General features: G+C 42.7%; 1 protein-coding gene across 1 annotated transcript in view; it reads left to right on the forward strand.

Annotated features, from left to right (window-relative positions):
• SLC27A2 (solute carrier family 27 member 2) overlaps positions 1-21,922 on the forward strand; it is a 471,878-nt gene that overhangs the window by 335,224 nt on the left and 114,732 nt on the right. The window contains exon 8 of the mRNA XM_078684751.1: positions 18,758-18,855. Coding sequence (XP_078540877.1) covers positions 18,758-18,855 — 98 coding nt within the window. The remainder of the gene's footprint in view (positions 1-18,757; positions 18,856-21,922) is intronic.

Genomic DNA, 21,922 nt, shown 5'->3' on the forward strand with positions numbered 1-21,922 from the left:
ACTATACATGGATACATTTTCCAGCAGCAAATGCTGTAACAAAGTACTTCCACTATTACAAAGTAGAGGAACCTCCTGAAACGTACACTCCTTTCGAGGAGGTGGAAGTACCACTCAAATTCCAAGAGCATTTGCTCTTATTTGATGGCGCCCTAATACATAACAATCACATTACAAGGCTCGGTCCTTTAGGAAGACCAGGAGCAACGTGGCCGGTCTTAGCCGGATACACACCACATCCAGACATCGACGAGATGACTGCACCAGAGCTATTAATACAGCTAAAACAACTACTAAAAATTCACAGACAATTAGTTCAGTATGTAATGCGGACTTCAACAATTCAGCCAGCGATTAAAATTCCACAGCTGACCCCTCACCAGGGGAACACAAATAAAATCACACCACAGAACATCCAATCCTGCCTAGGTAAAGTTCCAGCTAAACGGGAACAGATACCATTCTGGTTGGCACAGAAAATCACCCAAATAGAGGCGGTGTTTCCTGACACCACCCCATTAGAAAAGCACAGGATTCTGACTATATGTCTCCCAATGGGAATCGCACCACACATTGAGGACTGTGACACTTGGGGTACGGTCTTTGCTTCAATCTACACAAAAACGCACGGTGTTCCATCCATTTCGGTAATACCAGATGTGCTAAAACAAATTCAAGATGAATACGGTCCAGAACCTGCTTTAACTCTTGGTATGAAATTACTGAAAGACTTCAAGCAGGTCTCGGCTATATTACTAGCCAACATAAAGGGTGAAGCAGCAAACGTGGCGATCCGCCAGAGGTTAAAAGAGACAGATATAGCAGACCAACCAGCTGAAATTGCCAGAATCATAGAAAAATCCTATGAAGAGCTAGGCAGAGATAGTCTAGGTGGAATACCAGTAAAACCGCAACTGACTACAAGTCCAGAAAAAATATTTTTTAATAATAATTCACCAAAAAAGAACTGGGATGGAAATAAACAATCCAATCCTAAAGAAAAGAAATTCCAGTCCAGAGGAAGGTCTCCTAGGCGAAGAGAGAAATCTCCAAACCCGAGACAAAGGTCACCTCAGAGTGAACCCTCTGGGAATAGATATAACCTTAGAAATAGGGATAATATTAAAAAACCTGATAGATATCAAGACATTGATACACGTCCGTCTCAATCTTTTCAGAATTCCTCGCAGAAATCGGAAAGAAGAGGACGATCAGAAGAGCACGCCAAGTCCAAAGACAAGGAACCTGCTCAACTGAAAAAGAAATCACAATTTCCAAAAAAGAAGGTAGCCAGTATCAAGGTAGTTAACAATGCCGAGAATACTGAGGACACAACTGAAAAACGGAGAATGGGCTCAGACAATGCTAGACAGCGCAGCAGAGGTGAGCATAGCTCGCAAAGTCCTTATGAATCATCTGGAGACAGTGGACACGAATGAATACCTTCAAGTGGAAACTGCAGATACCAGAGTTAGCAAGCCCCACAAAATATACGAGATAACATTACGTATAGAGGGAGATAAGACTAGGAAAATAAGGGGACTATTTTGGGATAACCTATCCAAGGGCTATGACATCCTTCTAGCTGAAAAAGACTGGCCACCAGAGTTTGTCAGGGAGTGCCCTCATGGCGAAGAAGTAATTATGCCTGCCTTCTCGAATCAAATACCGATTCATAAAAAATATACACTTGCTAGAAAGTGGGCAGTGGCCTTAGCACCTGCTTTATATAAAAATCACGTAGGATGGGATGAGGATTCTCCTCCTCACAAAGTCCAGTTAAAATCACAACCAACTGCACAAAGGCAGTACCCAATTAAGCAAGAAGCTAAAAAACAAGTAAATGAAATACTAGATCAGCTAGAATACCAGGGGGTGATTGAAACTTGCACCTCACAAATGAACAATCCTTTGTTTCCGGTCTCCAAACCAGACAATTCATATTGTCTAGTTTTGGATTACCGACACCTTAACACATGTTGCAAAACTTTTGCAGTGCAAAACTCACACAGTGCTGCACTAATGAATAACATAGTGCGCAAAAAATACAAAACAACCTTGGACATCTCCAACGGATTCTTTTGTCAAATCATAGCACCAGAGAGCAGATATTTAACTGCATTTTCAGTAAATGGCACTCAAAAACAATTCTGTCGGTTAGCCCAGGGGTACAAGAACAGCCCGGGGGTATTCTCAGCGAGAGTAACAGAATTACTACAACTATATGATGATGAAGCATTATCTTATGTCGATGACATTTACTTAACAGATGATGACTTGGAAACTCACTTGAAAAGAGTGAACACCATAATACTTGGTTTCGCTGCAGAGGGTTACAAATTCAACTTCAAAAAGTCCAGAATTGCCCATCTGAAAATCCAGTACGGAGGATATGAATTATCAAGTATTGCCTGGTTAACAGTCTTTTAAGAACTAGAAGAATTAAAAAATCTAAAATATGAAAAAACGTATCCTCTGCCAATCGACATTCTGCCTCTACGACATTACGCCTGTGTAATCTATACAGACGGACATGCTCAACCCTCCGTTTGGGACGAACATGCATACAACCCCACATGTGAGATTACAAAAGAAGTGTGGCACGGAGGTAAACTAAGACCTCTATTAACAAAATCACACTCAGTAGAAACTAATTCAGAACTACAAACTGAAATATTAGCTTTGAAAATGGCGCTAGATAATGCGGATCGCGAATTCCCGACACTTATAGTGTCAGATTCATATTTCTGCGTCAAAGCATATAACAAGGATTTGCAGACCTGGATTCAGAACGATTACAAAGATGACACGGATGCACCAATAAAGCAGAGACTGCTCTGGGAACAGGTAGCTCTTTTGAAAAAAGAACTACCAAAGACTCACGTGACACACTCACTGAGTCACCAGCGTGATGGCGTTCACGTTGTAGGGAATTCATTGGCTGAAACAGCCGCGGCGGCAGCCAGTAAACCGGCTCCCGTAGATCGAAAAAAGCGTACATTAAAATACATTGACGGCGAAACAGTGCTGGCAGCAAAAACGTCATCAAAAGGCGACTGCTCGGCGTTACCGATCAACTATCCACTCAATTACACATACATCATAGATGCAAACTCCATTCCTTTTGCTCGAATCCCTGGAGTGGGGGATAGAGTGATTCCAAACATGGACAGGAGAAACTTGTTAATCGCAGACGCACACATGGGCGAGGGTCTCAGACACCTTAAATTAAAAGATTCTCTGGAAGAATTACAATCACGGTACTGGTGGCCAGGCATGAGCCTGCACTACACCATGTTTGTAAAAAACTGCCCAAACTGCAACAGAGATCGCAGTGGGGAGAGAAGCAGTTTAATACCTCGTCGTATCAAGGCAGATAACATCACCACTAAAAAGAATGGCTTGCGATTAACATATACAGGCTAGTTCCCACTTATAATGTAGATCCACAGCACTCGGCTGACGTCCGGACTGTTATACAAGATTTGCGAGTCTAAATGGCATATACGCTAAGAGCATGCTACGTTCGACCATTTTTTTTCTTTTTCTCAGGCAATCCAGCCTGGGGGGGGGAAAGAATGGCCAAATGAGCACAGCCCAGCGGGAATCTTCTCACTTCCTTCCTGAGGGTATGGGATGGTGTAAAGAAAAAACCAAGACAGAAAGCAATCTATAATAGAAAGGATATTAGGTTCGGGAGCTGGGTGGGTCAAACATCTAATAAGTGTCCAACGTAGTCTAAATAACTTGCCAAGAAATTCTCTGAAGGGATTCAGTCCGTACGAATTATTATTCGGAACTAGGATGTTGATCTCTGACCTTGATAGTCAGACTTCAGTGGTAACAGAAAAAAGCTTTGATGTCAAAGACCGTTTGGCTATTTTGCAGGACTTAAACAAAACAAGAAAAGACCTGAGCAACATACAGTTGAAAGAACAGCCAACGACCACTGAAGAATCACCACCTGTCCCAGCAAGACCTGTCTGGATTCCAAAAGTCGGGGATCTAGTCAGGGAGAAGATCGCGGTAAAGAAGGAATTTGGGCCTTCTTACAGAAAAGCAGTTCCTGTATTGTCTGTCAACGGGACAAGATCAGTTGTACTACCGCCACTTGCTGGAAAAAAGGAGAACCGAGTTGTATCCATCGACCTGGTAAAACCACAACATGTGGCCGATAACCAACAGTAGGCCAAGTGGACTCCCAATAAGTAGCAGAACACCAAGGTTTGCTACCAGTACAGAGGTCCTATCAAAGAGGCTCATCACATTCGAAACGCCTACAGAAGAACAACAAGGACTATGCAACAATGCAATAGAACTTAGACCTCTGAAAACCCAAATAAAGACATTTAGCAGAGACACACCAATCTATACAGAAGTACCAAATGAAAATGCGAGAAACAAAAATCCTGAACCAATTGGAACAATTGACAGAACTGCATCCGGTTACTTCATCAACTTCGATGATTCCTCTGAAGGCTTCAGCGAACAAAAGACACAGCCAACATCAAAATCCTTTAAAGACAAAGCGAAGGAACTTTTGAAACAACTGAAAGAAACATATCTAGTTTCTCCATGGATTGAATTTTGGGTGGGTTTTGGTGCATTTATCCTCATACTTTGGCTCATCATGGTATTTACCTTGGGACGCTTCATTGAGGGAAAATATGCTAAAATGGACACAGCAAGTCAGAACATCAACTTGGTCCTCAAACCACACACATCTTCACACGTCGAGAAAAGAGAACTTTCTTCAGAACTTTCTTCAGCCAACTTCACAGCAATTCCAATATCTGGTGGGGTAGCCTGGGACAACACTGACTATGAAATTTATGGTCCGGTCGAGATCCTGAAATATCCACACCAAATCAAGATCTCCTTGAGTGACTTTGCAAAACCAAACTCATTTGCTGATGATTGGGACTTTGAAAGTATAAACAATATGATGTCTGACTTAGTAATGTCTGCTAAATTTACAAAACATGATTATTTGCAGGGTTCTACAAATTATGACAGCATGTACTGCTATAACCATTATGGTAACCATTTCTTGCATAAATCTGCACAACCTAGAAATGTTTTAAATTTTAATCAATGGGAACATTGTGCTACACCTCCAAAAGGGAGCTCTAGAACCGTGTATGGCAAATATTCATATTTTTCAGGTTTTAACATAACTAATGCTGAAACATTTTATTACAAATTGTCAAACAAGACAGGGATGAAAACCATGATAACCAACACAAAATTGATATATTCAGATTCTTTCTTTGAAAAAATGAATACTTTTGGATTTGATTATTGGGACAAACATGTTGATTTGAAAAGTGTTTGGGGTACAAAAGAATGGCAAGTACAGGGTATAGAAGCTTTGTTTAGAGCCTGCATGATCCCAGAACAAATGATATTTTTAAATGACACCGTTCAACAAACCACCTGTCTTGGCTTAGCCAAAATCAAAGATTTAAATAACCTGTCTATTCCAAAGCCAACAATGTTTAGCAATAACTCTGAAACAGATGAAGAAATAGACATAAACCATATACTTAACCAAAACAGAACACATCCTGATTGGAAACAATGGTTGATCTGGCCCACAGATACAAATAACTGTCAAGATAGATTCCTGAATAAAACACAGGGTTTCAAAATGAACAGGCCAGACCCTAGATATCCCCAAAGACATCACCCAGGGATAATAACAACCTACAGTGTGGGCAAATTATGCCTTCAATGGCTACAAACTTCCACACTGTCTGAAATTAAGCAACACCTAACTTTACTTACTGATGGTGCTGACTTGCGTGATTTCATAATGGGACCACGCAAACAGCGTCAAAAGCGTTTCATAGCAGCCTCTGTATATGCAGCATACAATGAGGCCTGGAAGGTTACTCAAATTGAGACAGCAGAAAGAATACGGGAAATTGACCGTATTAATTTGGAAAAATCACTTTCTGTAGTGGACAATGGGTTAATGACTCTGTCCTCCAGAATTTTTTCATTGGACAGCATTGTGTCTTCAGCAATCGATATATTATCGCAAGACTTACTGTTATTACAACATGGTCAGTCACAATTGCGTTCTATTGTACAGCTTGGCTGGACGTTACAAAATCTGCGTTCAGGCTATGTGCCTTGGCGTTTAATCAACACAACGTCACTATTTCAAATCTTTAACCTTACTGATAGACAAATCGGTATGGCGCAGAAGGGTGCTGATTATACAATCTTGAGCATTGAAAAACTAGAAAGATTACCGTTGACAATGTCAGAACGACCTGTCAGTGAATGGATAATCCACGGAATCATAAATATTCCAATCTCAACCTTCAGGTTTCAATACTGCCAAAAATATATACAGGCTGGCATGTACGAGAAATTGGGAAAGGGGTACCTTAAAACAACTTGGAACCTGCCCTATTCACATGCATGTGTCAGTAACAAAGGACAGAAAGTGTTTCTTAGTGGCAACAATTGTGCTATGTCACTAAGCGGCACGCTTCTGTGTAACGGTATTAGTTTGCACGGAGCCTGTGAAGGGAATTCATACAACCTTTCATGTCACCAGCAAGGCGCACCTGCAACTGAAATAGAACCATTCTTTCAAAGACTCTATAATGGGAGTTACATTCTTATTGTAGACCGCAGATGCTGTAGTCTTATGCCCGGGACTCCTTATCTCGTCACTACGACGGCGAAGGTCAAGTGCTGTGGACGTTCTTTGTTCCCCAGCTCCTTTCCAGACAGGGAGGCGAGGGCATGGCCCAGTTTGAAAATTACTTCTATTCGAATAGACACTTTAAGCAGAATGAAAACAGTGCTTCTTCAGACGCCTACAAGGCTCACGTCATCTAAAGAAACGTATGATCTACAAGTCGCAAGGACGACTGCAGAGATACATACATTATTATCAACTAATTCCCCCGTACATTTCGCGGAAATCCTGAGCGAAATCTTAAATATTTCTGATACCACAGGGGTCTCAAAGGTATTTAAGACAGTATTTTCGATGGCATTAACACCATTCAAAGCCATACTGGGTATTTTTCCAGACTTCGTCCATTCGATTTTTGGCGGACTTCCCCTGATCCTAGGACTAATTGCGGGAATCCTATTCCTAGTCCTTATTTTTCGTTATGGCAACCCATGTCACAGATCAAACTCTCGCGACAATGGAAGATACGATCCTAGCCATTGGATACCGGGACCGGATATCAAAAATCCTGGGACTATCCCGGCTTAGAGACCTAAACATGACTTGGTTTCTATCATTTCGACCAATGTGGCAAAGGTGTGTTTTACCTGTACTAAGGTGTCTGCTATGCGGAGAAGAATGCGTGTTAGACACCTGTCTGACGCTACAATCGGATGCGCCGGTGGATGCAGATACACTGTTGGTTCCTACCAAGGTTCACGCACTGTGCTGCCCTCAAAGGCTGCCAATTCTGATGACGGCATTCCTGGAATCTTCACCACTGCAATTGAAGAGTAGTGAAGTTCAAGATGAAAGCAGCATCGAACAGGTACGACCTTCTGTCAGCAATGCAAATCAGAATGTCAATGGAGACAATCATGCGCATGAATGCATGGTTACCCCTATTTCCGACTTAGTGGAACTTTCCCATGAAGCTGTTGACAGTTTTTTCGAAAGCCTGAATGATATGATGTTCTCTCCGGAACAGAAATAGAGACTTTTGAGTAAACTCGCACACGGCGTTCCCTGAATTCGGCCTTCAACTTTAAAAATAAAGTCACATGAACAATTACAATCCAGTTCACGGACAGCAACTTTTTTCAGCAAGCCCCTAAAATATTTTTCTATATATTTTTTCCCGGGACACTGATTTTCTGCTTAAAGTAAGAGACTATTCCTAGAGAACTAAGATTTCTATTTTAGATACTTTATAGACTTTATAGACTTTAGCTGCCCGCTGGTATGTTCGCAATAGATTTTATGTGATGAAATGGTTTCGACTTTTTTTCTGTATAGCCATATTAAGAGCCATTTCATGTGTATTTCTCATATACCAACAATCAATAATGCATAACAATGCGTGTTCACTTTTGCATCTAATTCATAGCTTAAGTGCATACAATATATATGACTGCAATTTTTCAGTATATTTGAAAATTTCGAAATGCATTTATGTATTTTGGGGTGGTAAGGTATACACTATACTCTATAGTATGTTGTACTATGTTATACTATGCATAGATTAGTAGATATGACCATAGTTAGCGTGGAGTGGGTGTCGTGTATTTCTATAGGTTCTGATTCGATCCCCCTATTCCTGACCCTATTCTGGTTAAACTTACTAGCTAGTTAACTAACAGTCAGCCCATGAGGCAAGAAATCCCCCATGATGCAGATACCGTTATCTGACGCAGTCACACTACGGCACAGGAACGTGTTATCTGATTAGGTCATAACGCTTGAGATCTAATTAGACAAGCGATATTCCTCCAGCCCCTGATAAGGCATACGGCGTTCTCATAACAAATCAAACCTATGACAACCTGGATAATCCGTGCGGCCATTGTTTTGATTTCACAGAGAACTTTAGTAAAGAATGTGCTAACGAGCAAGTCGTATGACATCTTTATTGACGTACCTATGTCCATCCTTACGTCAATCTCGGCACCTTTAAGGTATAAATATTGCCGACCTTGCCCTATGCAAACACACGCGTGGTGACAAGACGGAGCAGCCATACTTGCCGAAGCCGAGAGCAGAAGCAGACCCCGCAGGCAGCAGCCCCGCCTTCCTGACGCGCTGAGAGACGCGCTGCTATCTCAAGCCGAGAGACCCAGCACCGGCGCTTCTGGGCAGCCCTCGCAGGCAGCCTGGAATATCGAGAGCAGAGAAAGAGATACCATTCCTCATTCATCCTAAATTCCAGGTACAGAACTGAATAACCCCTCCTAGAGAATTCTTTAGTTATTCACTTGGCAAAAACAAACTTAAACTAAACTGTAACTTTCTATTCCCGCCCACGCATTAGACTTAGGTCAGGTACACGGGGTAGGCGTATTTAGAAACACCAGTTGAGTACGTTTAGTCAAATGTATATGTGTATGTAAATATATTTTAATCATTTTAAACATCATATGGCTCAGAAACCATATCAATGTTTTTACAGTATTATTTTATACTATTGCTTCTAATGTATGCACTTTACTTAACTATAAGTATTGCAATAATATCGATCCATTTCTCTTGTACGAGAAAAGAGACTGATCAATAAATAACATCTTTTATTGAACACGCCCGTCTCTTCCTTTTCTCTACATTCTGATGAGACTAAGAATGCACGTACTGACTGAGTAAAATAATTGCCTTGTGCTCACACGACTCTCGAGATTGACTCTTGATTAGGGGAGAGCAAAGTTGTCATGTTCTATGGTTGTCAGAAACTAAATCCCTTCTTGTCTAATCAGGGGAGTTCATCCTTCCTTGAACATTCGAGAAAGTTTCTAGCGAACTCTGAGCTTAGCTGGCAAACCCAAAAATTAAGTCTAGTATCGACAGTAGTAGACCTAGTTAACGTCTGGCCTAGGCCTTTACTGCTGTAGGTACTATTCCAATGCGCAGAGCCTATTGGGAAAATAGGAGCTACACTACATTACCTCTTACTCGTCTTTCCTCCTCGGGGCAGGGTCCCCGGGGATATGGTTTCTGGAGTCGAGGGGGGTAGTGTGTCCATATAGGTCGTGTGCGGGGAAACGTGAAAAGGAAACCAGAGGTGCTTAGTGCGAGGTATCTAGTCAAAGGATGTATCTCACTATCGGGATCCTTAAACCTCTTTCAACGCTGTGGCGTTCTAAGGTTCTTCGGTTCTTGGGTCAGCTCCGTTCCCTGATACCTTGGAACGTTGTACTTTATAACATTTACATTATTTCATTTCACCCTCCTTTTACATTCCCTCATTTACACCGTTCGTTTTACCCATCCTTGGAAGTCAAGGTCTTCCTCTACGCGAGAGTTCATGAGTCAGTCGCGTACTTTGAAGGCAGAGTGTCGTGTTGTCGATCCGATCCGTCCTCCAGGGCTGGGCAACCATCTTCTTTTAACCTTAAAGAGAGAGCAGAGTAGGGTGCACAGAAAAGAACTTTCCCACCGATCCCACATTTTTTTTTAAAATAAAGCATGCGATACCCGTCCATAGTTTAAAAAAAAACTTTATTTTGCAAAATCATTTCAGCACGTGGATTATGAGGGTGCGGTCGTATTTGGCCGGTCGTGGCAATGGCTAAAGTGCGTACAGTGGGGGGTGTCGTTTGCAGCAATAAAAACATCGGGAAGTTTTATTCATTCATTTGTAAGAAACTAAAACGTCTATTAATTGGCTGGGGGTTCGGGGGGCATTTATTTTCATAATTTAGAAGCATAATCATAATAGTTGCAATCAGATTTCCTATATGCATACTGTATGTGTGCATCGTAGATGAGGTTATACATCAGCTATAAAAAATATAATACATTGTACATTTGTGATCAACATTTGTAACGGGATCCTTTCATACTGTTCGTCGAGTGAGCTCTCCTTGTCTTTTCTAGCCAAGTGTACAAAGGATCATATAAAGTCTCAGAACATCAAGTTTATATTAGTGCGAAGGAACACCACGAGGTGTTCATAAGTTCCGATTGATACCAGCGCCATCTTGAGCGGGGCCGGCTCAGTCCGGAAGCAGCATCAGGGGGAAATGTTTCCCATTACTGGCAGTTGGACCAGAGTCCTTTTCGGCAGTTCTAGAATTCATGCTAACAGAGGGAGTGGCAATGTCACGTTTATTTCGTTGGCGATCAAGGCAGCCGTCCCTTACCGGAAACCTGCAGAGGCCGAAGGTTCCGCCGGGGACCTTTGTAGGATCTTCAAGGCTGCGGAGATGCTGTCGGAGATGGGGGCTCGTGCCCCAGTGGGCAAATGTTCGAGTTATATTGCTGGTCAAAGTTACTCTAGTGGCCGGGGCCCGCCTTCCAGCGGACCCAGACGCCATTTTGAGGCCCTACAGGGGCCACTCTCGTCGAGTTTGCAAGAGTGGGAGAGATCCTTCGGAGTGAAAGGAAGAGGTCCCTGTTGTGTGAAAGCGGGACGTTCAGCTGGGGTGCAGCTGTGATGCCCCCACCTGGGGGGCGAGGGAGACTCGTTCGCGCCGTCTCCTTCTCCCGGTGCACTCCATGCTGCTCTTTTTCATCGCCCCGCATGAAGGTCTCTCCACATCCGGTGTTCCCCAAGTCTTGTGCTCAGTGCTGTGGGAGTATGGCCACCTGTGGCGCGCATTCGGCGCGGCACGAGTATCAGTGCAGTCATTGCAGGTTCGGTGTTCCGAAAATATGGCCACCATTGCACGTTCGGTGCTGCGCAAGTACTGGGGTGCCACCATGGTGTGTTCGGTGCTGTGGAAGTATTGGCACCATCGCCTGACTGGGGGTGTTCGGCGTCGGGCCGGGGGCTGGGAGACCTCCTATCGGTGGAGGTGGGAGAGGCTCGTCCGCGTCGCCTCTCCCTCCCAGCCCAACTTGGACAAATTGTTGTGGAGGTACGTGCAGGACATCCCGCCGTCCAGAGCTGCTGCGGCTGTTACGGAAGGGAAAAGGAAGAGGTGCCTCGTTCTTCTCTGGACATGTGGCGGGACTACTTAAGTCTATCCAGGCCCGTTGCGGCTGGCCGAGGAGACATGTGGCGGGACTACCTACAACTGCCCAGGCTGCTGGCTCCTGCCTCTCCTCCGGCTCCCCCATACGTTAAGATTTCCTGACCAAGAGTTGGCGGCCGGGCCCGCCTTATATGGGTTGCCGTTGGTTGGGCGTAGCCGTAACCCTGCCCTACTTTGGAAGGTTCCAGAATGGGGGGGGCGAATGTTCTGTTTGACTTTCATTTTCTACAGTTTACCGTTATTATTCCTTGTTTGTTGTGCTAAATTAAAAGTTCAAGTTCATCAATGGTCTACGGATTTTGTTTTACCATTTCTTTCTTTCCAGGTTGCTTTTATGCTAAGTTTCTGCTAACAGAGGTTGAGTAACACGGAAACACGTGTAGAGGGATGACGCAGATTCGTACATTACATACACACAAACTCAGACGGGGGACAGTACAAGTACGACATACAAAGACCCAAGACGAATATAAAACAGTTATTGGTCATGATTATCTCTTTCCGTCTGTGAATTTTAAAGCGAGGCTGGGTTCCCGTCTTGACGTTGCCCGACCTAGGAGAACTTGAGCATGCCGCTGAAATTGTCCTGGCGAAATCTGTGCCATCGGGCATAATCAAACGTGGTGGTTCTATCTGGTCTGTCTATGTAAGTCGGGTTCTTCTTTGTCTCGCGCTTTTTCTCGTACTGCCGGTCTGTCGTACCTGTCGGCCCTTTGCCTTTTCTCACGCTCAGCAGAGTCGGGCATTGGGCTTTCCAGTGTCCGACATACCTACAAAAAGCGCATTGGTCTGGCCCTAAGTCTGGTCGTCTTTTGCATAGTGTCGGGGGATAAGTTGTGGGTAGCGGTGTCCTGGGGTTGTCCTGTCGGTATATTTCTCTACTTGGTTTGTCCTCGTCTTTTCTCTGTCGTTGCATAGCCTCTCTGCGCCACATACCGAGACTGTCGAGCATAATTGGCGTTGTCTTATTATTTCGAAGGGCTATTTCTAACGTTTCTATTTTATCAAGGTCAAAGGATCCTGCCAGTGGCCACTGTTTGTCTTGACTTTCTTTGGTATACCTGTGCCACAATTTATTATAGGCTATGGTAACTAATCCATAGTTTATGAACATATCCTTATTAGGGGTGCCTTCTAGTGGAGCTATATGGTCCACCTCTAATACACGGTCCGGGCTGAACCAATTATCAATCAATGGGGAGAAGACAGACATGACGGCTCGTAACGAGGGACTAATAAGTCAGCAGTGCCTATCTTATCACTAGGTGCAAAGACTAGACAGAATATTCCTATTCTACGTTGTTTGCAGGCAGTGAATACCTCATGAACAAAAATAAAAAAGAGTAACCAAGAACGCGGAACAATCAAGCAATTAATAAATAAATAAATAGGATAGAAAAAGGACAATGGGGAGAGTAAGTAGGGCGCAAAAGTCTGCGTCCTCTACCCTTTCACTAACCGCAAAGAGGAAGCTGTTGTTTCCGGTTTGCAGACAGAGAATCTCCAGAAGACAATCTGTGAACAGTAGTTCGGGGTTAAAGAACCCAGTTAATCAGTGAGGGAGTGGGGAGTCTCCCAAAAACCGTTGAGAAATAATAGAGTCAGTGGGGGAGAAAGATAGGCGCGACGGTTACGTTACCTATCCTTCACCGTTTGCAAAAGAGAAGGAGCCTACTGTTTCTCCGTGTGCAGACAGTGAATCTCCAAATAGGTCAAACAAAGAGTAATACTAGTATTTTATAAATAATCAAGCAATCAAACAATCAAGCAATCATTTCGCAACTTGTCGTGATTACACGACCTTACCCGGACCATGTGGACAGTTTCTTGTCTTCCGAATCCAGCGCCCGATCGTCCTCTTTTTCTCGTATTTCTCACGGCACTCCTAATGGTCCCCAGTCAGGACCGTAGATCACTCGAGAGAGGTCTGTTCGGAACTAGTGAAGTTCGGATGATCGGCTGCCAGACGAGGGTCTATTGGGCAAGAGCTCTCCCGATCGTTGCAGTCGTTCACTCTGTCGTCGGGACCTCTCCCACTGGATCCACGAGTCGCTGATGGGCCCCACGCTTGGCACGCCAATTGTTGAAACCTTAGTCGGGTCGGGGACAATCGATATTTGCCCGGCGGTATTGCCTCTGTGACCCTCTAGTTATTTAATCAATGAAGGGGCAGGCGCTGGAGACTGGAAAGCAGGAAACAAGGTTTTTATTCTCTCCGGAGGAGAACACAGCAAAACGGACAGCAGGTATCGTTCTGAGGTGCTCTAGATACATTTCTGAGGCCTGGCCTCTTATACACTGTTTTATGACTTTATTGCAGCTTACACATTCATGTTAAAGCTTTGATGTATGGAAAAGACATTCCCGGAACTCCCCTTTGGGCCCGTTCCCACACACATTTACAGTTGAAGTCCCCACCCTAGTCACAACAGGTGATGAGTATCACGCAGCTGGATATTCCGCCGATTCACGGAATGTGGGGGGTTTGATCGGATCTCATGGAGTGGGGGCTTTGATCAACCCGGGGATCCTTTGATGGGGGAAGCTTTCTATTGTACGGGGAGGGGCAAGGAATGGTATCGGCAGAGCTGGGTGTCGGCCTGGGAACGGGGAAGACAAACGGGCACACGGGGAAAAAGGGGGTTTGCATCTAAGGGCCGGAGATCATGAAAGGGAAGAAGGGAGGTGTCGCGCTGGGAACAGGATGAGGGCCTGGGGCAGAGCAGCGCCGAAGAGGGGTTTATGATTCAAGGCAGGTGCAAGCAGGGGGGTGGTCAGCGTGCAGGCTTAGTGAAGGCGAAGGGCTATGTCAGGGGCCAGCGGCATGCAAAAGGGTTCGTTCTGATCGGGGCATCTTAAAATGGCGGGTGCGCACGACAAAAGTGTGGCATCAGGGGAAGAGGCAAGATGGCGCAGATAATGTTCACCAAAACGTACTAATTTTCAACACACCCTTGCAGGATTCGGTATTTACCGATTCTGTAAATACCGAATCTGTATTTCCCATTGATTCCTATGGGCTTCAAGGCCCATAGGAATCAATGGGAAATACCGATTCGGTATTTACAGAATCGGTAAATACCGACTCTTACAGAATCGGTAATTTTTTACCTACATCTGCCTCCTTCCAATTTACCGACTCTTAAATACCGATTCGGTATGAGTCGGTATTTAAGAGTCGGTAAATCGGAATTACCTACATCTGGCCCCAAATGTTTGTTCTTATTTTAATGCAAAACTCTGCACCCTGTTCTGAGGACATTGCGACCTTCGTTTCTTCGTTTCATGTATTTATTTACATAGATTTGTAAAGCACAAACCGGACCCCAAACATGTCGAAGAGCTGTACAATAATAGTCAGAAACAAGTAGATCATATATACAACTAGATTTCTTCATACATGGTGTTGTAGATTGTTATTAGAGAAGGAGTACATAGTGCAGATGTACAGCACGTTCGAATGTTACGGAGTAAAATCATGAAATTCAGACAGTTCCATCATCACAGAAACTGTGTACTAGGCATGCCCAACAAGTGACTGGCTGTTAGTCAAGCCTTGACACTGAAAAAACAACTGGTTATGTGCTAAACAGGAAGTAGGCCATTCCTTCGAGACTCTCTTAAATGAGACGTTTTTGAGTTCACCTTAAAGATGTTGTTGAGTAGGTGTCTTCCTAATGAGAAGGCGTGCTTAAGTGCCCTGTAATTCAAAAACCTTGACCATTACAGGCAAGGCCCTTTCCTGCTTCTGGATATGCGTATGCTTCCAGAAATCTTAGATTTCATGGCATTTTGATCTGTGTATGTTTGAGAGCCTTGAAAGTTTACAGTATCATCTTGCTCCAAGTGGAAGCCAGCGAAGATCTTGTAATACAGGGGTGATGCTATCTTTACAGCTGGATCAAGTAAATAGCGGTGCAGCTGCATGAGAACCAATCTTGATTTAGGGACGGTGTTTAGCAGGGCATTTCCACAGTGTATTCTTCTTAAGGCTAATGCTTGGGCAATTGCCCATAGTTATTATTTTGGAATAAATGGTTTAGCTTTCCTCAGCATCTTCAGCTGCTGTTGGCCTCCTTTACGAGTATTCTTTGTGTTTGTCTACAAGGAGCCCATTTTCAAGTATGAGTCCCAGGAATCCACCTTTTTAACCAGGGAGCTTTAAATTCCTAATGTTTTGTGTGAGGTAATCAAGCTTAGGGCCAATGAACTTTGCCGCGATGACAAAGCAGTAGAAACCCAGTTTTGGAGGGGTTGAGACTAAGTGTATGTTGTAACATCCCTGAATTGATTTGCTCGAGACATTTTTCGAGTAAGGACACACTAGCAACACAGTTTATTCAAAAGTAAAACTAAGCTGAGTGTTGCCAGCCTGCTATTGATATTTCATGCCAAAATCATTTAGGTGGTCCCCTAATGGCTTGAACAAAGGGGTAGACACAATAGACCCGAGTTACAGAGAGTGGTATGGACTTATGGAAGAAAACGGTTATTGTCCGTATGGATTTCCATTTTGCAGTTGCAGTGATATGAGTCAAACCGTTCAAAAACCAATTCTTCACCTCCCCATCTGCTACTAAGAGTATCAAGTGGAAAGTTATGATCCATAGTGATGTAGCAGGATGTGGAGAATTGGCTGCTGACAATCAAAGCAGTTATGGGCATCGCCCACTATCAGCAGGGTGCCTCGTTCTGTGTCGTGGCTTGACCAAAACCTAATTGAAAATCTCTTTGTTATTTGTTATCTGAATTTTATTTCAGTTATTTGGTTGTCTTGGTTCTGCGCCGTGGCTTGACCAAAACCTAATTGAAAAGCTTCTCGTTATATGTCATCTGAACTTTATTTCAGTTATTTGGATGGTTTGGTTAGCTGCACAAGGAGTTTGGCTAAAAAATGGTAAACTTGTGATGGGTCAGTAGTTATTTAAATCAGATAACTAGTTTTTTTTTAATGGTGAATGCAGAATGAGTCGGGGGGATTAAAGAGTGTTTAATGACTCATTCTACACACCAAATACGCATTCTGGGTGTCATACCTGATCGATTTGCCTCCCTTCTCTTCCCTCAAAAGCATTTCCGCATTTGTCTATTTGTGATCGTGGTCAGTAATACCTGCCCTGCTGTGCACATGATGTCTGAGCCAGAGGTGCTGCTGTCTTTAGCAGATCTAGCACCTTGTTATGTTATGTTCTGTTATATCGATTTGTATAGTGCACTAATCACTTGAGAGTGTATTCAGGTGCTTGAGCAGGTGTGTGGATGTGTTGTCCAAAAGATGCTTATACGGAGAGCCATGCGTCATCCGGAACTCGAGAAGTGAGGACGAGGCTCTGTTGTGTAATGGGAGGTTGTTCCATGTCTTGGGTGCGATGTAGGAGAATGAGCGACTTCCTGTTTTGCTCTTGCAGATGTGGGGAGTGTATACAAGTGAGGCAGACCGAAGGTGTCTGGTGGGTTGGTGAAAGTGTATGCATCTGTTCAGGTATTCTAGTCCTCTGTTGTGTAGGGCTTTGTATGTGTGCATGAGAAGTTTGAATTGGCTGCAGTTGTGAATAATGAGCCAGTGAAACTTCCTGAGGTGCAGGTATGTGGGTTCAAGTTTTACATGTCGTGAAAGTGAAAGGCTCCTAAAGTCATTTTTCCCTGTTTTAAGGCTATCTCTCCCATAAACTAACAATGGATTAACTTATTACACTTAAGTGCTAACTTCAATTTGGAATCAGATTGGAAAATGTTGTTAACTCGCAAATTAATTGCAATCGAAGTTCCTCTGTAATGGTATAGTTGGATTTGAATTTACTATTCTAAAAATATGACTTTTACAACATTGCATTTTTTTGCCCTAAACCAACTCTCCCTTTCTGCCATTCTTGTGAGTCACATCACTGTGAATTGCTGTCCTGTTGTGTGTTGTGTATTGCGTCTAGACATTGAGACAAAAGAGGTCTGGGTTTGGAGTGTAAGGGTCTTCTTGACAGGATGGCTGGGGAGGAGTTGTGCTCTGCCCTGATTACACTTCAAAGGACCCTGCCTGCAGCACACCCAGAGAAACCTGATGCCAGGCCTTGTCTTGCCTATGTCACCCTATATAGTTTGGAACCAGGGCCAGAGGAAGAAGAAGCACTGACCATAACCAGCTTTCAGGATAGGTCAGACCTCCTGTTTGAACTACAGGGACACAGGAAGCTTCCAGAGGCCTCCTGCAACTGCCCAGCTGGCCAGCATCAACTGGACTTGCATGTACCTGTCTGAGCCTGCTGCTGGCCTCTATTTAAGTGAGTCCTGATCCCCAAGAGGTGCCCCCCAGGAACCTGATCCTTGGTTGGCATCAGTGTGAACTCCTCCATGGAAGAGGTGGAGGTACTGATGTTTTGAGTTCATCACAACCACGAAGTACCTCGTCGTCCATGATGATCACCAACAAAAAGCTCCAGCGGGTCCTTCTCTTTGAGACAACAGTGAATTTCACCTAAACTTTAAAAACTCACATCTCAGGTTCTACTTATTGGAATTATGTCATTTTGGTGTTGTGTTATTTATTACAACTTACTCTATTTGTCTAAATTGTTTTTCTATTGGTATTATGTTCTTGCTTCCTTGCTGTATAAGTGTTGCATATAACTTTAGACATTGCCTCTAAGTTAAGGCTAACTACATGTGTGCCAAGCTACCAGAGGGTTGAGCAAAGATTTATTTAGTGACTTTTGTGCTTGACCCTAACAAGGATTGTGTTTATTAAGGAGTGGGGCTACTACCTCTCTCAAATAATAACTACATTTCTTACACCCCCACCTCTGCTCTCTAGCCACACACATTTGTGATGTGACATAAGTCCAGTCACATGTTTCTGTCATCACAAGCTATTACCAAATGAGAAGAGAATCTGCACATACACTGAGCTCTGTTTGTATAGTGCTTCTTCCTAGGCCAGAAGCTCAGCCAATGATGAGGCAGATCTGTTAACATAACAGAAGCATTCATCTGTCAGTCTAGATTTACATTAAAAATACACTTTTCTATCTTCTCTCTTGTTTTTTGTATATCTTCAGTGTTATTTATCAAAAGCTTTAAATTTCGATCTGTTTATTGTTTTCAGATGGAAAGGAGAAAATGTGGCGACCACAGAAGTTGCTGATATTTTGGGAATGGTAGACTTCATCCGAGAGGTTAATGTCTATGGAGTGCCCGTGCCAAGTATGTGCCAATTAGTATGCTGCAAAACCTGCTTCTAGAGTTGAGCCCTACACACTGTTGTATGTATTATCTATAAGAAAATGATGACTGAAAGGTCACTATTCTGAAATACTTTTGCTCTCTGAAAGGTAAGTTAGTAAACAGAAGAACACATTACTGGGTCAACTGGTCGCTGAACCATTCAAATGGATCTGATCAAGCCGACTGAGTGAGCTGCACACTGTGTGAGCAGGGAAATGTGTTGTGTGAGCATCTCGAGGAAGGAGAAATCACTCGGCTGCCACTCGCCACAACATATTATCAAATGGTAAACATTTTGCACTGTGAATTAAGCATACTTTTTACTTACATCGTCAGTGGTATATTTAGATCCATGCACTGTGTTGCATGAGCAGTCGAGGAAGAAGAAATCACCCAGCTGCAACACGCCACAACACATATCCCTTTTTTCATAAAACAACAACAATAAACAATGTATACAAAGGAATACTTCAGAACACAAACTATATTCCTAAGATTAGATAATAACAGGATAAATGATAAATAACAATTTTCTGTAAATCAACAAATGAAGACTAATTAAGCAACAAGGTTAACAAAAGCTTTCATCCACAATGGTGAGGTTCGTTCTCGATGACTTTTTCTTAACTCTTTTTGATCAACAGAAATTCTGGATTTCGTCAACTTGGCTTGTGAATTATCATGTTCCATACATTTTAAATTATCTTTTTTTGTCGCATTTTCTTTATTCACTGGAAAAACTGGATCAACACCTTTAAATTATCTTTCTTTGCCTCTTTCTCTTTGTTTACATTAACCACAGGAACAACTGAGGACTTGTTCCACAATTTCCCCCCTTTAACACAAATAGCAGATTTGGACACTGCAATTATCCTTTTGGGATTGCTAAATTTAAAATGACCTTTCCAGACTAATCTGGGAATGTTGATTCTAATTGTGTCACATATTTGATAGTCATAAAATTGAACTCTATTCAAACAATTGTATCATGAAGACATTTGCATTTGTTAACATGTATCTACCTCCTTGACCTTTGTTTTCCACCTTTCACAATTATAAGAAGCAATGTTTCTCTTAACGCAATGCAGCTCTACTAATGTGGAAGGGGTACGTCCCTTTAATCCCTGAAAAGGAGAAATCCCTTGTGCACAGTGAGATGTTGTATGATAAGAATTCTAAATTTCATGGACTACCACCAAAGGGTTCAAATTGTTGGATAAGGCTAATCTAATGGTGTTACTAATGAGTCTATTGGCCCTTTCCACAAGACCATTACCTTGAGGATGATAAAGACTGGTGTGTTTGTGCTGAATGCCCGTTTGTTTAATAAATGTAATCATAGTATCAGATGTAAATTGCACACCATTGTCTATGATTAAAACCATGGGCATGCCTACACGGAAAACAAATGTCTTTAGACATCGGCCGCCTTCCACAAACTCAGACTTCTGAGGAAAATTCTGCCATTTCTTCCAGATAATGCAAGGAAAACGGTGGTTAGTTCCTTGGTATTATCAGCTCTAGACTACTGCAACGGTTTGTTTATGAATGCTCAATCTAAGGTGGTGACCAAATTACAATTTATTCAAAATGCCGCAGCAAGGCTGCTGTCAGGCACCCCTAAATACAAATCCGTTAAGCATGTAATAAGGAGCTACCACTGGCTAACTGTAAGAAATCGGATTAAATTTAAAACTTTGTGCCTTACTTTTAAAGCACTTCATGGTCTTGGCCCGGCGTTTCTTAGACAGAAGCTTATTTTATATCAACCCAGGAGATCACTCAGATCCAAGGATCTGTACCAATTAACAGTATCACGGACTAGGACGGTCACCTAGGGCGATAGATGTTTTACAAACACTGCGGCCAAACTTTGGAACACGCTGCCGATGGCAATAAGAACTACCTCATCACTGTTGCAATTTAGAAAGTTGTTAAAAACTTGGCTATTTGACCAATGATGACTTTTCTCACTGTATCACTTTTGAAATGAGACAATGTTCCTACTGAGACAAGAAGTTGAGCTACAGCGCCAAGACACCCACGGGTATAAGTTGCGCTTTATAAATTGTAAAAAATAAATAAAAATAAATAAAAAATTACAGACAGTGTGCTAGGTGTTTACACAAATTCCACTTTAATCTATTTGATCTATAATCAATAAGAATGAATTAAGGACCTAATGTAGCTAATGCAACCTAATCGCAAGCATCCCCCGGAAAATCCACATCTACCATAGGAGGTGTTCTAACAGATAAATGCTTATCTGCTCTGCAACATGTCTCACAATTCCTTACATTCTGCTCAATGTCCTCTTCCGTCTTTGGCCACCAGTATGTTAACATAACCTTTTTCTTGTTTTAGGTCATTCCCAAATGCCCCGAATGAGCACTAGGACTCCTAAATGCCTTCTGTGAATACCGAAAGTCTTAAAGTTAGGATTTTTCTCAGTTTAGGAGTAGTAGAGTTAACTTTAACTTTATGATTTATCTCAGTTTCAGAGTAGTAAGAAAAATCCTAACTTTAAGACTTTCGGTATTCACAGAAGGCATTTAGGAGTCCTAAAGTTAGGACTCCTAACTTCTGTGAATACCGAAATGAGTAAGTGCCTTCTGTGAATACCAAAATGAGTAAGTGCCTTCTGTGAATACCAAAATGGTAGTAAGTTTTTGTCTTAAGTTAGTTCTATGATTCGGGCCCTCATTCACTGTCATCAACAGTTACACGTATAGGGAGACCTGGGACAAAGGGTTGTAATAGAGGGGCTTGCAATAAAATATTTTTTATCTGAGTAAAGGTTTCCTTTTGTTCATTTCCCATTTCCCATGTAAAATCAACCCTCTTTTTTTAGAAGTCTTGTAATCGGTTGAGCAACCAATGCAAAATTTGGAATGAATTTAGCATAAAATTTATGTAGTCCAATAAAGGACATAATTTGCTCTCTGTTACAAGGTTCAGGAGCATCTTCAATGGCTTTAACTAATCCTGGTTTTGCACTGATGCCATCTGTACTGATAATATGCCCTAAATACTTGAATTGATCTTG

This window comes from Lissotriton helveticus, chromosome 3_2 (assembly GCF_964261635.1).
Source record: "Lissotriton helveticus chromosome 3_2, aLisHel1.1, whole genome shotgun sequence".
NCBI classification, from domain to species: Eukaryota; Metazoa; Chordata; class Amphibia; order Caudata; family Salamandridae; genus Lissotriton; species Lissotriton helveticus.